The 16,213-nt window shown below is 40.5% G+C and overlaps 1 protein-coding gene across 1 annotated transcript; it reads right to left on the reverse strand.

Moving 5' to 3' along the window:
- Nucleotides 1-9,683: 9,683 nt before the first annotated feature.
- On the reverse strand, nucleotides 9,684-12,133 carry LOC144002397 (uncharacterized). Its single transcript, XM_077497597.1, has 5 exons — nucleotides 11,721-12,133; nucleotides 10,502-10,752; nucleotides 10,309-10,430; nucleotides 10,156-10,230; nucleotides 9,684-9,911 (listed from the first exon to the last, which is right to left on the reverse strand). Exons 1-5 carry the CDS (start codon nucleotides 11,888-11,890, stop codon nucleotides 9,783-9,785), a joined length of 747 nt encoding a protein of 248 aa, XP_077353723.1. The 5' UTR covers nucleotides 11,891-12,133; the 3' UTR covers nucleotides 9,684-9,782.
- Nucleotides 12,134-16,213: the final 4,080 nt, after the last annotated feature.

Here is a 16,213-nt window from a genome sequence, read left to right on the forward strand (position 1 = left end):
TTAAACAAAAACAAGATGCAAAAGGATTAGGATTAAAACTTGCTGTGCACACGGATAAAGGCTCCGATAAATGCCAGCAGCTGTCATTGTGATCATATCTTAACTGTCACGAAGTCCGGGCACAAAAATGTATATTAGAAAAATATTATGTACCACCAAACAAAAATGGTACAAAAAGCATACCGGCACATATAAATCCTGAAAAAAAACATCTGTATTTAAAATGCTATTAAAACAATATTTTTAGTTATCATTGTTACTGTTTATTTAATGAACTGCAGCGATTTATTTGTAGCTACATTTTTAAACATATATATTTGAAACAAAGTCACACAGAGTGTGTCAATTAAAATTAGAATAGAAAACAACGTATTCCGTTTCCATGTTATGGGAGGTGCTGCTGTTTGGGTTAGCAACGGTTCAAATGGGCTCAGCGATGAACATTTAATATATGGACTGAAGTAAATGCAGTATTTCAACACTTTAGATTGGTCAATATAATTTGTAAAATTAACACCCACATGTGTGGACTGACCCATATTAGAGATTTTTTTTATTTTTATTTATTTGCCATATTTGATTTATGAGGTTTTGGTCCGACACCAGCGATAATTGTAGCATAATCTAGAACAACACTAACAACAATACATTTATAACATGAGATATGCCTGCCTGTATTGAGAATGCTTCTTAGTTGTCAATAATTTTGAATACTATCTTTTCAAACAGTGCTCTTTACCTATCAGTACCTGGTATCGGGCCGATTCAAGGTATCATGTTCCCCTTTTTTTGATCATCCATCCATCCATTTTCTTGACTGTTTATTCCTCACAAGGGTCGCGGGAGGTGCTGGAGCCTATCCCATCTGGCTTTGGGCAGTAGGTGGGGGACACCCTGGACCAGTTGCCAGCCAATCGCAGGGATTTTATGATCAGGAACCAGAAATTAGAAGAATAGAAATTTCAATTAATTTCATTTAATTTTAAGGAAAAATGCTATATAGGTCTTTCTTTGAAATGATCTGCCCTTTTTTTGGAGGGGGGGGGGCTTCTGTTTCAGAAGTGCTAGTGGTATCAGTACTTGGTATCGGTGTCAGTGACAAATCAAGAGTTGAGTACTTGTCGGTCTGAAAAAAAATTGGTTTTGAACATCCTTACACTTTTTAGTAAGGATGGGCGAGTACCGATACCAGGTATCAGTATCGGGCCGATACCAGCCTTTTTTCAAGTACTCGTGACGCAGACGAGTACAAGTGACCGATGGCAGAGGGGGAAGACGTTAAGTGAGTCCTCCTTGACAAAAATAAAAAAAAGTGAGTCCTCCTTGCCTGTAACTGGCGCTAGCTTGCAGCAGTTTTTCACCAAAACTTCACCGGTTTGGAAATACTTCAAAATTGTGAATCTTAAACTAAAAGAGCATTTTTGTGTTTTATTTTGAGCATTAAGACTATTGAAGAGTGACTGTGCTGTTTTTGTTTTTTGTTTTTTTGTCAAAATTAAAGGAAATATATTTGTTTAAAAATATCTTATGTACTACTGGTATCGGCAGTTGGTATCGGTATCGGCGAGTACTGAGGGTCTGAGTATCGGTATCGGTCTGAAAAAAAGTGGTATCGAACATCCCTACTTTTTAGTATACAGTATCATTGTCATGTATGAATTTAATTATGATACGAAATATCATAAACCATGTCATTTCCAACTAAAGGATACATCAAAATTCAGTCTACTATATGACTTATTTTGGGCTCAACTGTACTTATGTGCATTGGCCACTTCATTAGGTACACCCACGCAGTCTAATGAGATACAATAACAAAAGCAAAAAAAAAACAAAAAACTCAACAAATGTCAAAATGTTTTGGTTTTTTTTTTTAACTATTAAACTGTGTATTGTTTGTTTGTTTGTTTGTTTGTTTGGTTATTCAACATATAAACAAATAGCAGAACAATGTATATAAACAATTTAAAAGAAGAAAACCTTATACGGTCATCATTATACATGTTCAAAAGGAAGTCGGAAGAAGTTGAAAAATTATCTAGTTCTAACCCTTATTTTTTGTATATTTTGACTTGTTTGATTATTGATACAATAGTAGGTTAATATATTTCAATGAAAGAAAAAAAATGTGTAAACCTGCTCGTGTATACAACTGCACTTTTTGACGTGCATACACATTTGTCAGCAGCATATGTACATGAAATTTCTAGGCATACACCATAACATATTTAGGAATCATATCCTCATAATCATGTATACAATTTTTATTACACTCATACTGATACATCTAAAAAAACCAATACATTTCTACAATTTACCATCTCATGTTTGATTTCAGTAATTTCTTGAACTTTGCTTTAGAACATTTTTTTTTTTTTGTAAACTCAGCAAGTGACATCTTTTCAGGTCAGTATCAAAATTATTCCATAGATTAACACCTCTTACAAAAACACACCTTTGCTTAATATTTGTTATTATTTGTGCTATTTTAAACTCAACAAAGTCATAAAATGTCATTGTATTTAATTTAATAAATAGTGAATGTGTTGGTTCTGTATATTTTGATTGATTAATAATTCTGTCTCTTTTTTTGCGGTCTAAAACAGTGTCTTTATTTTTGTTTTATATGTGTTTCCCCATATTTCCACACAATAGGTAGAATAATAATGAACACTATCATGTGTATAATGATTATTGTGATTCACTTTGCGGTTGTACCTAATAAAGTGTTTACCAAGTCAGTGAGATCACAACAACTGTTCACAACCATTCTTCTCAATTACGGAATGTTGCCCTTTCCTGTGGCACCTGAACTCATCACTGCTTTCCCAGGTGTGCGATCATGCAGGAACATTGCTGCCTTTTCGAGGTCACATCATTAAAATTACCCCCTTTTTTTGTGTGTGCGCCTTGGAACGTGCTTCTAAAATATGCTTTATTTTAAAGTGATGAAATATTTAAACTCGGGTTACATCCTCCACATTTGCTCATTCCTTGGGATGCAAAATATGTCCACCCAAATGAGACTCATTGAGATACAGCATCTAATTCACTAACGCCAGTGCTAATAGCCACACGGAGTTTGCATGACGCAAATAATGTTTATGGAAAGCATTTATAAACCTGCCGCAACCTTGATCCCCGGATCATGACAGCAGTGCATGGTGCCAGGCAGAGAGAGAGAGAGAGAGAGGGAGGGGGGGGGAGGGGCATTTTACTGTGTTGGTTTAGGACACATAATAACCTGGGCTGATCGGCAATGACGGGGAGGTATCTTACGATCATTTTTATGTGCCAGATGCATATTGTACGCCCACGCCAATGTCTGAAAATATATGTTAAAAAAAACAACGATTGGGTTCTCCGGTCTCCTCCCACATTCCAAAGACATGCATGGCAGGTTAATTTGGTGCTCAAAATTGGATGGTTGTCCGTCTCTGTGTGCCCTGCGATTAGCTGGCAACCAGTTCAGGGTGTACTCCGCCTGCTGCCCATAGCCAGCTGGGATAGGCTCCACCCCCCCAACCATTGTGAGAAGCAAGTGGTTCAGAAAATGGATGGATGGATGGATGGATGGATGGATGGACGGATGGACGGATGGACGGACGGACGTTCGCACCAATAATTTGTACTTTATGAATGAATGACGTTGTCGTCCTCTCTGCTCTGTACAGCTTAATGGCGCTATAAACGCTTTCTCTCGGTCCAATTTCGCTTTCTGATAATGTCTTTCTCGCAACTGTTACGATAACAACCATGTTCTTGGCGCAAATCCATTTCCATGTGTGGCAAATCTGGTGCAAATTTGCTCCAAGCTGTCATTTTTGTGGCCGTGATTGCGCCAGTATATGATTAGAGTATGGGTGTTAAAAAAAAATCGATTTGGCAATATATCGCGATACTACATCGCACAATTCTCGAATCGATTCAATAGGCGGCTGAATCGATTTTTAAACTTCCATTTTTAATGGAAAAATATTCAACAAAACGTCTTACTTCAGGTTAGGATTCACACCTTAAGCATAGAAGAATGTTATACGAACGGAACATTAAGCCTTAATATTTTATTTTAATGCCGTCAAGCATGAAACAGATTACAACCTCTATAAGACTGAAATTTCAGATGAATAAATAATACATCCATCCATCCATCCATTTTCTTGACCGCTTATTCCTCACAAGGGTCGCGGGGGCTGCTGGCGCCTATCTCAGCTGGCTCTGGGCAGTAGGCGGGGGACACCCTGGACTGGTTGCCAACCAATCGCAGGGCAATAAATAATACATTTTCATACAAATCTTACACTCTACAAGTTTACTGATTAGTATTTTCTAAATTTGAATGGAAAAAATCTCAACAATCGACTTATAAATTCGTATCGGGATTAATCGGTATCGAATCGAATCGTGACCTGTGAATCGTGATACGAATCGAATCGTCAGGTACTAGGCAATTCACACCCCTAGATTAGAGCAATATCCGTAACGAGAATATTCCCCTTTGTGTTTTAGCCATTCCAAATTTAATGGCTGCCAAAATACTCAAAATGTATGAAATGTAAGTTCCACAAGTTAACAAGAAGTCAACCCTAATTTTTCTCTTTACAATAATATATTCTATGTGGGCCCCAGTCTAATCATATCATTCTTGTGTTTGCGGAATGTGAGTTAACCAGCAACAGCCGTCCATTCTTATCAATCTCAGGGGTGGCCATTTTGCCACTTGCTATCAATTGAAAATGACATCACAGTTACTCAGGGCTCAGGTAACGAACCATCACCGCTCACTGTTTTCTGAATTTGGTCGTCGTGACATTCACAAGCTGAGCTGTGGTTGGTCGTTGCCCGAGCTGTTGAGCTGCAGTGATGTCATTTTCAGACAGTCGACAACAAATGGCAAAATGGATGCCGGGTCGATTTTGCTACTTATGTCAAGAAGTGGGGGTGTTGGAGGCAGGACCCAAATGCAGGGGGCAACAAAAAACAGGGCAAGGCAGGGATGCAGGTAAAAAAAAGGGGATTTAATTAACAAAAACTATAAACAAGGTACTATGAAAAAATTAACAAGATCAAAAACAAACACAAGGCATGGCAAGGAAAACAGGGACATGAACATGAACAGGCACAACAGATACTACAAGCACAATGACTCCACAAGAACCGAACGGAAAACAGGTGACTAAATACACAGGCTAATGACAATGACTAGACACAGCTGGGCAAGACACAAGTGGCAAGGGAAGCTGATTGGTGGATACACTGGGAAGGGAAGACACACTCAGGTGGACGTGGTTAGACATAACGGGACAAGGGAAGAAACAAGGAACACATGACAAACGACCAAAAACACCAAAAGACAACAAAGACCCACCCCCACCAAACCAAAACATGACATAACCCCCCCCTCAAGGGACGGCTTCCAGACATCCAACATAAGTCCAAAAACAAGGGCGGGCGGAAGGGGGCACGGAGGTGGGAACACGGCCCACCCATCCGTCCCAGACAAAAGGCAGTTCAGAAGGGCCTCCATGACGCCAGACGAGAGTCCCGTTCAGGAGGGCGTCCTCGACGCCCGACGAGATGCGAAGGGAGCCGCAGGGCCCGCGCCGCCGGGAACCTGGGCGGCGCCCGGCGAGGCTCCGGGACCCTGGGCGGCGCCCGGCGAGGCTCCGGGACCCTGGCCGGCGCCCGGCGAGGCTCCGGGACCCTGGCCGGCGCCCGGCGAGGCTCAGGGTCTAGAGGATGCAGCAGGCGAGGTTCAGGGGCGAGAGGCTGCAGCAGACGAGGCTCAGGGGCGAGAGGCTGCAGCAGACGAGGCTCAGGGGCGAGAGGCTGCAGCAGACGAGGTTCAGGGGCGAGAGGCTGCAGCAGACGAGGTTCAGGGGCGAGAGGCTGCAGCAGACGAGGTTCAGGGGCGAGAGGCTGCAGCAGACGAGGTTCAGGGGCGAGAGGCTGCAGCAGACGAGGTTCAGGGGCGAGAGGCTGCAGCAGACGAGGTTCAGGGGCGAGAGGCTGCAGCAGACGAGGTTCAGGGGCGAGAGGCTGCAGCAGACGAGGTTTAGGGACTTGAGGCCTGTCTGACCCGTCACTCCCGACGCCACGGACCAAAGCCAGTACCTTCTTTAGCCCGGCAATGGCTCGGTCGCAGGCCTCAAGCCCCTCCTTCTCCCAGGGCTCCCATTCCGCCATTGCCCCCGCTGGGTCCAGTTCTGGTGGAGTCATTCTGTCAAGAAGTGGGGGTGTTGGAGGCAGGACCCAAATGCAGGGGGCAACAAAAAACAGGGCAAGGCAGGGATGCAGGTAAAAAAAGGGGATTTAATTAACAAAAACTATAAACAAGGTACTATGAAAAAATTAACAAGATCAAAAACAAACACAAGGCATGGCATGGAAAACAGGGACATGAACATGAACAGGCACAACAGATACTACAAGCACAATGACTCCACAAGAACCGAACGGAAAACAGGTGACTAAATACACACAGGCTAATGACAATGACTAGACACAGCTGGGCAAGACACAAGTGGCAAGGGAAGCTGATTGGTGGATACACTGGGAAGGGAAGACACACTCAGGTGGACGTGGTTAGACATAACGGGACAAGGGAAGAAACAAGGAACACATGACAAACGACCAAAAACACCAAAAGACAACAAAAACCCACCCCCACCAAACCAAAACATGACAACTTACCTATTCCATAAACACAATATTGACATCACACACTAAATTGACAAGCTCTGGATTTATTGCTGCTTATTTCTTCCGTGATCAAATCTCCATGCCATCGGGTGCAGCAGGTGCCCTTCAAAAATGTGCAAGTGTCCCATGCAGAGCCAAACACTTTCTTATGGAGAAAGAAGTCCATTTGGTCAAGCGGATGCTTAAGAATCTTAGCAATTTACATCCAGAGAAGTAAATTTGTTGTTTTTATGTTGAAACTTGCAAGGGAGCTGTAGTCTACTTTATTTTATTTTTTTACTATAACAAATATGTGCTTTTATAGTCAGCGCTGTCCAATAAAAAGCATGGATTTCTTTAGTTTGTCTTTACTTTTTTATTTTTAAATCCAAAATACAAGATAAATTAGCCTTGATAACGAAATAAATACAGTAAAAATGGGTTAGCTTTCGAATATGATGATAAATTTGAAACCTCCCATTCACTAAATATGACCACCAGGAGTGGGTAAATATTTGAAGACATTTTGCAATAATATTGCTAAAATTTTATAGGTTTTTATTTTTCGTTAAAAATCAAGGAATTCAATTGGGAAATCAAATGTAATACTTTTTAGGTTCAACTTTAAAACCTGTCAGTAAATAAGATGATATATGAGGATGCTCAGAAATGTAATATGTACATGAACAATTATAAAGTATAATTAAGGCCTTTATTGAAATTGAAGACATTTAAAGAGCTTTTTAAACTCGGTTTGATCAAATGTAAGACTTTTTCTTTCACTAAATTTTCTCTCTTTTTTTTGTTTTTTTTTTAAAAGACAAATTTGATCAAATTAAGACCTCGTGTGTGATCTGGGTCCCCCTCTGAATAGATTGCTAGTCGCCCCCGACTGGAGAGACATGTATGCTTTTAGTAACCACATTGAATGTCTTTCCATTTCGGGTGAAAAGCAAACAAATTGGCGAGACATTCTTCTTTTTGGACAGTGACCATATAACCGAGATATTCTAGTTCTCTATGCACTGTGCTTAGCCAAGGTTTTTTTTACTTTGGTTCTAGTTTTCCTGTCACTTTTTCTTTTAATAGGGTTACATCACAAGTATTTTTATGACTTATAATGTTGTATGTTTATGTATTCAGAGCACCTCAACTCATGTATGCTGTTGCGACATCTCTCACTGACTTCATAATTCACTGCTATCATTTCTTGTTTAATAAAGGCAATCAAAATCAGCTTCATGATGTATTTGTATTTGTGGATTATTGATACAAGTTTTGAACAGGCTTTCATGATTTTGCGGATGCCAAACTGATGTACAATCTTAGTGCGAAGTAAAATAGCGAAGTTATCAATATTGGCGTCATGCTTCAGGAAACCAGCTGCTCCCTAGTGCAAACACAACATATGTTGCGCACTTCAGGATCTTCAGCACTTTTGACATCTGCATGTTTCGATTGTAATTTTTTTCCTACCCTGACTGCACTTTAAGTAATATATTGATCTTGTAGTGAGGCAACGAACCTTGCGAGAGGACAGCGAGACCTGGCCCATAAGTTCTCTGACTGTTAGTAAACGGAATAATGACGGGATATTTGGCCGCGTGGGTGTCTTCATTTCTTCTGACCTCACGCTCGACTGAGTAGGAGCATGAATTTGAATATTAGAGCAGCAGTGGTCAGTGGTCACCAATGTTGCGGCCTCCAAAGATGAGGATGATGTTTCAATCAGGGATGATAAAAACAACGTGGAGCAGCAGAGCCCTTAAAAACTACATGAGTGATGTGTTTTATAAATAGCTTGCCAGTGAGATTGCTCTATTTTTGTTGCCATTGTGATTAAAAAAAAGAAAAAAAAAGAAGAAGAGGCTCCACTAAGCAGTGAGCTAAATCTAACTTTTTTTCCCAGTGCTATTCTTTCTTAAAGGGAAAATCTTAAAAGGTTTTCTAAGCAGCCCCCTAGACTAAACACTGATTAATATTGCGTAAGTTTAGACAAGTGGTGACGCATACAATATATTATTGTAAAGAAAATGTTTGGGTTGAATTTCCCTTTCGATAACAATTGCATTGGTACAAATTTGGAAATAATCAAATTGAATGTTTAAAGTGCATAACACACTCCGATCTCCTCCCACATTCCAAAGACATGCATGGCAGGTTAACTGGGCGCTCCGAATTGTCTCTCGGTGTGCTTGTGAGTGTGGATGGTTGTTTGCCTCCATGTGCCCTGCGATTGGCTGGCAACCAGTCCAGGGTGTCCCCCGCCTACTGCTCAAAGCCAGCTGAGATAGGCTCCAGCATCCCCCACGACACCTTGTGAGGAATAAGCGGTCAAGAAAATGGATGGGTGGATGGAAGTGCATAACCAAACCGTAGCATTTAGAGAGACAACCTAGCTGGCACAATGAGGTCCAAATAGTTTGAGCAAATTTGTTATTTCATTAGTGTATATCAAACTGGTTTGCATTTTGGCAGTAGGTCTACCTACGAACCAGATTTCAGTTTTAAAAAAAGATTCCAACCAAGCCAAGTTTATGGGCCATCTGGGGCTATAAATAAGGGGCTTACTCTCCCTTGCTAAGTGCAAATTCAAACACACTAGACACAGAGAAAGGAGAAATGGCCCTTTGACCCATTAATCCCCCCACCTGAAAGGAGGGTGGGAGAAAAGGCGGCGGGGGGTTTGGGTCCCAAACCATGGGGGTCGGATGTGGTCGCTCGATGCGGTTTTTAGTCGCCACTGGCGAACGCTGAAGCTCAGGCCTGTGAGTGGACATCTGTGCTGACGGAAATAATCAAACCACACGGACGGTTTGCATTGGTGACACGTCTCGATGGCGTGACGTCATATTTTAGCGGCTGTCTCTGTGAAATGACATCATCGTCGTCTAAACTAGTCCTTTCAGCCGCCTCCCTCCTCCGTTAACTTCCTTGTTTCAGCCCAAAACATCCCCTTGTAACACTCTGAGATTAGCAATCACATGAGTGGAGCCAAGGAATGAGCCACTCATAACTTTATTTTAACCACTCATAACTGTCACATAACACTATAAACCAGGAACATTGCTAACATTGCGTCACCACAGCTGCCATCTTGCTCACATGTCATCCAGGCCATGGAGATGTCGAGCCAGCAAAATGTCGGTGTTGAACAGCGTGGCTCGCTTAGCATTCATGGTGAGCAGGTTGGCGTTGCTCAGCAGGTACACCAAGAAGGCTTCGGATGCCTGCAAGGATTGCAAACGTGTCGTCAACGCAAAGCCAGGCTGCCAAAGTGTCCGCTCCTTCTACTGTTTGCAACTTGGTCAGCAGGGTGCAGTATAATGCAGTCATGAAGAAGACTTTCACAAATACTCTAAGTTAACTGCAGTAACGTTTGTCGTAAGACAACATGCCAGCGAGTTATCATGTGTTGTAGTCGTTTGGTGTGCAGCAAGACTAACTGTGACCTATCGACCTTGGCAACCTTACCTCTTGAACTGCCATTAGAGCATGGTTTTGCCACCTCAAGTCACCTTTGCCCATAACCTGGCACACCTCGCGGACCTGTGAGTTGGGGGAGGGGGGCTATGTTAGGGCAACATGCTTGCTAACAAGCTAATGGGCGAGCGGGCAACGTCTCACCAGACGAGAGAAGGGCGCTTTCCTGAGGAGGAGGTTGGTGCTCTTCTGGTACTTGCGGATCTCCTTCAGGGCCTTGGACCCCGGGCGGTACCTTTGCGTTCTGGGCGCCGCCGCCGGTTGCCCTGGAAACACAAACCCTTGACAAAGTGCAGCGGGGGCAGGATGGTGCCGGCAGGTGGCATGCCAGGCTTACCGATGCCGGATGGGCCTGGCTGCGGTGGCGACGGCGGCGACTGTGGGGAAGACGGGCGGGGCCTGCGGGGGTTTGCCGGAGGTGGCGGCTGCGGTGGGCGGCGCCCGCGGGTGGTTGCCGGAGGTGGCGGCTGCGGTGGGCGGCGCCCGCGGGGGGCAGGCATAGGAGGCAGCTGTGGTGGGCGGCGACGCGGGTTGGCGTCTTTTTTCCGGTTGGATGAGCTTTTGTGGCGCATGACGCAGGTCGCAAACCTTAACACAACATATCACTAGATGGTCATGTGACACGCAAATGACATCATCTACATGCAACAACATGCAACTAATGTGCATGCTGTTAAATTGTATCACACAATAACAAGTACAGCATTTAAAAAAAACTAATGTCTTCTTTTTCAACAAAGGGATGGAATTTAAAACATTTTTGTATATGGTTCAATTAATCATTAAAATAATTATACCAATATTTTCTCAAGTAATTGTCAGTTAACTTGCAGCTGGCTAATAAAGCAAAGCAATAATGATTTTACAAAATTTTGCAATGGCAGTGGCCCTATCGAATTATTACTAATTGGTGGAAAACAAGGAAGTGAGAGATGAAAACAAACTTCTGTTGTCATGTTGTCAAACAAAAAGAGTGTGACGGAGGTAGATTAAAATAGCAGACCTAAAGTTAAAAATAATAATAATAATAATAAGTCTGGTAGAAATTTTACTTCGCTGGTCACAGTGGTTTGTGATCCAAAAAAGTTAATTTAAAACCCTGACTGTTTATTACAATTTGCTTTGCTTGACTTTAAAACAACGTATTTTATGTGAGTTTCCATACTTGATTACAAGCTTTTAAAAAAAAAAGTACAACTCAACTTCTTTCTTTTAATATTTTTGAACGACATTTGGCACCATATAGGCTACTAAAAGTACTGACAGTCAGTTACGATGACAAGTTTTAATTACCTTCTGCAGTGCAACAAAATCTGCTTCATAAATGCAATATAGATGCATGCATGGGTTACATGTATTGGTTGAACAGTACACTGTGACTAAATGGCGCGCCAAAAAATGGGGCTGCTTGTCATTTCTGTATATTGCTGCGGGCCCCCAAATGGCCTGGGTCGGCCCTGCTCCCGAAGTTCAACACGAGCGATCGAGTAAAGCAAGGGGAAACGTTCACCCCTTGTTTGGTGTGAATGTAGCAGTTTTTAGGCTATTTCACTTACCTTTCTTCGAGTTCTTCGTCAATCCGTTTCGTGGACTCGTACGGTGTATCGCACAGTACGCTCAGCCTCGACCAATTTCCGGAAGTCAACGGAAGTGACGCCGCTCGCTCAAACGCCCCCTCAGTCAACACCAAACACGCACAATAATAATCACATACAATAATTGACATACCATTAAAAAAAAAAACACTATCGGGTAATACGGATGGACGTTTTTATATAATACTAGTACGTATTAGATTGCACAGAACTACATTGACACAGGAAGGAGTCAGCAGGTGTCTCGCGCTTGTCTCTCGCGCTGGCGCGGTGCTTCGCCTCTGATTGTGAAATGTATTAATTAATTTGTTCCTTTATATTGTCACGACAACTAAGAGGAAATGCAAAATAACGTAAATATAGCCTAAATAAATCGAAAATTGATTTGACTAATTTCTCCAACACCGTTAACAGAACCGTTAAGGGCGGAGCTTATCATACTGCCACCGGAGCTATTTGTCATATTGCTGATTGGGAGATGCTCAACAGCTTCCACCGCAGTGGTTGCTATTCTCACAATAAAACATTACAATAAAAGCAATAATAGTAAACTAAAAGCATCCACTGTAAACAAATAAAACAAATTCCGATATATATATATTTTTTTGTATGCTGAATTGAGTTGAGTTTGTTTTTAATATGTAAATTGGATTAATTAAGCAACCTTTGTGGCAGACCATTCCAAAATTGAAATTATCTAAATAGGAAAGACATTTGAAAAAAATAAAAAATCTATATATCTACCTGGGTTGATAAATGGATAATCAGTAGTAAAAGCATGCAGAGTAGAATAGTGTGCCTTCTTTTACCAGTTAGAATCACTTGATTTAAAAACATTGAAAGGTTATACTGTGACTTGTCTTGAAGCAAAGTCCAAATATTTGTCATAATTACATTTTCTATAATAAATGATGAAGATACTGATACACTAATACTCATGTCAGCTTTTAGTCTATGAATGGTATCAATAATCATAAAAATAATTAGCTTTTTTTTTTCTGGATTAGAAATACAACCATCTTCAGATTCCCTAAATAATTGCATTGAGTTTATCTTGCTCCTCGTAAATGATAAGTTTTCCAAATCATCTTACTTAAAAAAAAAAAAACAAAAAAAAAAACTGAATTTCTGCAGGCAGTACAGTTTATTTCTGCATTCATTTAGTTTTACAGTACAGTTAATTAATTGATGGTACTTAATCCTGTCCAATTGACGGCATGATTTATAGGAGTGATCTTGAATCCATATCCCACTGAGGGGCGAGTGTTTGCAAAGTACCGAATGTTCATTTTTCAGGGTTGCAACTAAATGTTTGCCAACAGTTTTATTTTCTTGTCGCAATCTTTAAAATTTCCTTGCAACAAGAAACAAACATTCAAACATTTGGAGAACGTTTAGCGACCTTGAACAAACCCTGATGAGAAACCAACAGTCGCTATGTTCACCCCCTCAATGGGATACGGGCTGATAGCAGCATCTCTCTCTCACATTGAATGTCTTAACTCGTCATCTATTTCTTAAGTAACAGGCAGGGAACATTACTTTTTCAACCAGACAGTTTTATTATTTTGTCAAGAAATGTGAGAGGTTTCCACTCACTCACCCAGTGCATTTGTAACCATACCTTAACAAAAGATACTCAGAATAAAGGAACTGTCTCATAATGTGGATGTTATGTGAGATCTGACAGTACTTACTCACACCCATGTATCCACATAATTGAACTATTCCTTGTATTAATGGTACCCAATTTAATCAAATTAAATTCTGTGGGTCACAGAGATTGGGAGTTTGACAGACATCTTGTGGTTTTATGGTTGCATGTGATAGAGAGGCAAGAGAGGACGAGAGAGTAGGACAGTGATAAATGCCACTGTTCTCTGGCACGTATGGAACTATCACCTAATGAGGAGCTAGGTGGTTAAAAGGAACCCTGACTGTAATGAAAAAGTTTGCTCCTTAGATTTATTTAGTTGTTACTAACTTAACTGGGCCATTCTACCAAATTGATTGGAATTGCTGTCCCACAATGAAAATCACATTTTGAATTTGAAAAAAAGAATGAAGTGTTCAGTGTAGACCTTGCATACATATTTTATCACAATACATTAATTGAGATACTATTAACTCTTTTACTACTACCTTTTACTATCCAAAAAGACAACCACTAGAGTGCCAGACGATTTCGAGGATTTTAACTCATCTTTCAAGGCAAACAGTATATTGTGTACTATGACTATATAAACATGGTAGATTACATATGAAGGATTGGATTCCATTCTCTCATTAGAGAAAAATAGTATGATTTCACCTTATCCGTTATTAAGTAATTACCATTTGAAAATAGGTAATTTGAGTGATAGCAAACTATAATGGGAAAGCAAGAGAAAAAAAAAAGCTTTTTTGTGAAATGATACATTTTATGCACAACAATGACTTTGACACTTATATTTTTTTGTTTAGTGACGCTCTGCAGATTAAATTTAATGTGAGAAACACTTATTTGCAACATCTTTAAAAACGGATTTCCTAAGATCTGTCATGTTTTCATGTAATTTGATTCACGGGAGCCCATTGAAAAGAAGTACAAATGCTTCCATCTTCTGGCCGTAGTTGGTAGGAACAACAGACGGAGGAAATGCCGTACATTGACCTAATCACTGACCTGCGCAGCCTTCAATGTAACCATCCGCGGTTACGTTCAAGGCTCAAGTGTGGTCCAAAAAATAGTGCGATTAATCTGCGTCAATATGTGATTAATATAACTTTTTTCTGTGATTAATTAATCTATTAACGCTTTAACTTTGACAGCCCTAATATATATATATATATATATATATATATATATATATATATATATATATATATATATATATATATATATATATATATATATATATATATATATATATATATATATATATATATATACAGTGTTCCCTCGTTTTCCGCTGGGGTTAGGTTCCAAAAAATACCCGCAATAAATGAAATCCGCGAAGTAGTTAGCTTTATGTTTTACAACTCTTATAAATGTTTTAAGGCTCTAAAATCCCCGACCGCACAATTTATACACTTTTCTCATTGAGGCATTTACATGTTCTCACATTTCTCTCTTGTTCAAACATTGACAATGTTCAAACCTTCATAAATTTTATAAAATGGGTATATTACTGTAAAAAAATATGCAAAATTGCACTTAAAAAAATCCGCGATACAGCGAGGCCGCGAAAAGTGAACCGCGTTATAGTGAGGGAAGGCTGTGTATATATATATATATATATATATATATATATATATATATATATATATATATATATATTTGATTGCTTGAAAATGTATGTTGAAATATCCATCCATCCATTTTCTGAACCGCTTGTTCCTCACAAGGGTCGCGGATGGGGGTGCTGGAGCCTATCCCAGCTGGCTATGGGCAATATGCGGGGTACACCCTGAACTGGTTGCCAGCCAATTGCAGGGCACACAGATATGTTGAAATACTTAGATTGATTTTGTATATTTTTTTTCTAAATGAGATGTTTTTATGCCCTGCGATTGCCTGGCAACCAGTTCAGGGTGCAAGCGGTTCAGAAAATGGATGGATGGCCGTATATGTTTTTATGTTTTGTTTGTCACTACTGAAGCAGAGAGAGTATTGACTAAAGGCCTGCAGGGCTTGTTTTTAGTCACACCCCTGGAAATTTCACCAAGAAGAGACATTTGCTTCCTTTTCACACATGGCTACATGGTGAGTTATGAAATTACAGCATTATTAAAGCTACTATATGGAGGATTTCTCAAAAAAATATCTTAACAATAGCCTTTTTATTTTACCATTTATGACTGAAACATATTCTAATTAGTAGATCAACATCTTCGCTGTTCACAATGGGTACTCCTACAAGCCTCTGGTCAATATTATTTAGGAAGCGTCCGGTCTGAATCCTTCGAATTTCCCGCCCTCTGTCTGCAGGATGTGACGTCATGCACGTTCTCGTCAGTTGTGTCGCGAAGACGGAACTAGTACAGATTTTCGCTGCCCCAGACACCCGCTGTTACTCCGCGGAAGGCTGCTTAAAAAAAAAAAATGAAAACAATGTCAAGTGCCACGAAATAAAAAAAAAATCTAAACTTGATAGTGACCGACCATGGGCAAGAACGAGAGTGAACATTGGTTTGATATTTCAGCGGTGGAGAGAGTTGAGATTGGACTTGGATTAGAAAAGTGATTCACAGCTGGCTTTCTTTCTCCTCCAAAAGGTAAGAAGCGAGTATCTTGACATTTAGAAGAAAATGTGTTGTTTTCAAATAGCAGTAACCTCAAGATCGATCACTTCTCGGTCGTAACTTTTGGGGTAAAAGTGAGGTGGACGGCAACATTTAGCGTGAAAGGGGCGGCAAAGTTGAATGTGATAGAACAGAATGACTTTATGAAGAACAGACGTTCCATTCCGCGG

This window comes from Festucalex cinctus, chromosome 15, assembly GCF_051991245.1.
Source record: "Festucalex cinctus isolate MCC-2025b chromosome 15, RoL_Fcin_1.0, whole genome shotgun sequence".
NCBI lineage: Eukaryota > Metazoa > Chordata > Actinopteri > Syngnathiformes > Syngnathidae > Festucalex > Festucalex cinctus.

Coding starts and splice junctions, on each gene's coding strand:
- LOC144002397 (XM_077497597.1), bottom strand. CDS start 11,890: ATGTCAATTATTGTATGTGATTATTATTGTGCGTGTTTGGTGTTGACT. Junction 10,431..10,501: donor GCCAGGCCCATCCGGCATCG/GTAAGCCTGGCA, acceptor TTGTGTTTCCAG/GGCAACCGGCGGCGGCGCCC. Junction 10,231..10,308: donor AAGCGCCCTTCTCTCGTCTG/GTGAGACGTTGC, acceptor CCCAACTCACAG/GTCCGCGAGGTGTGCCAGGT.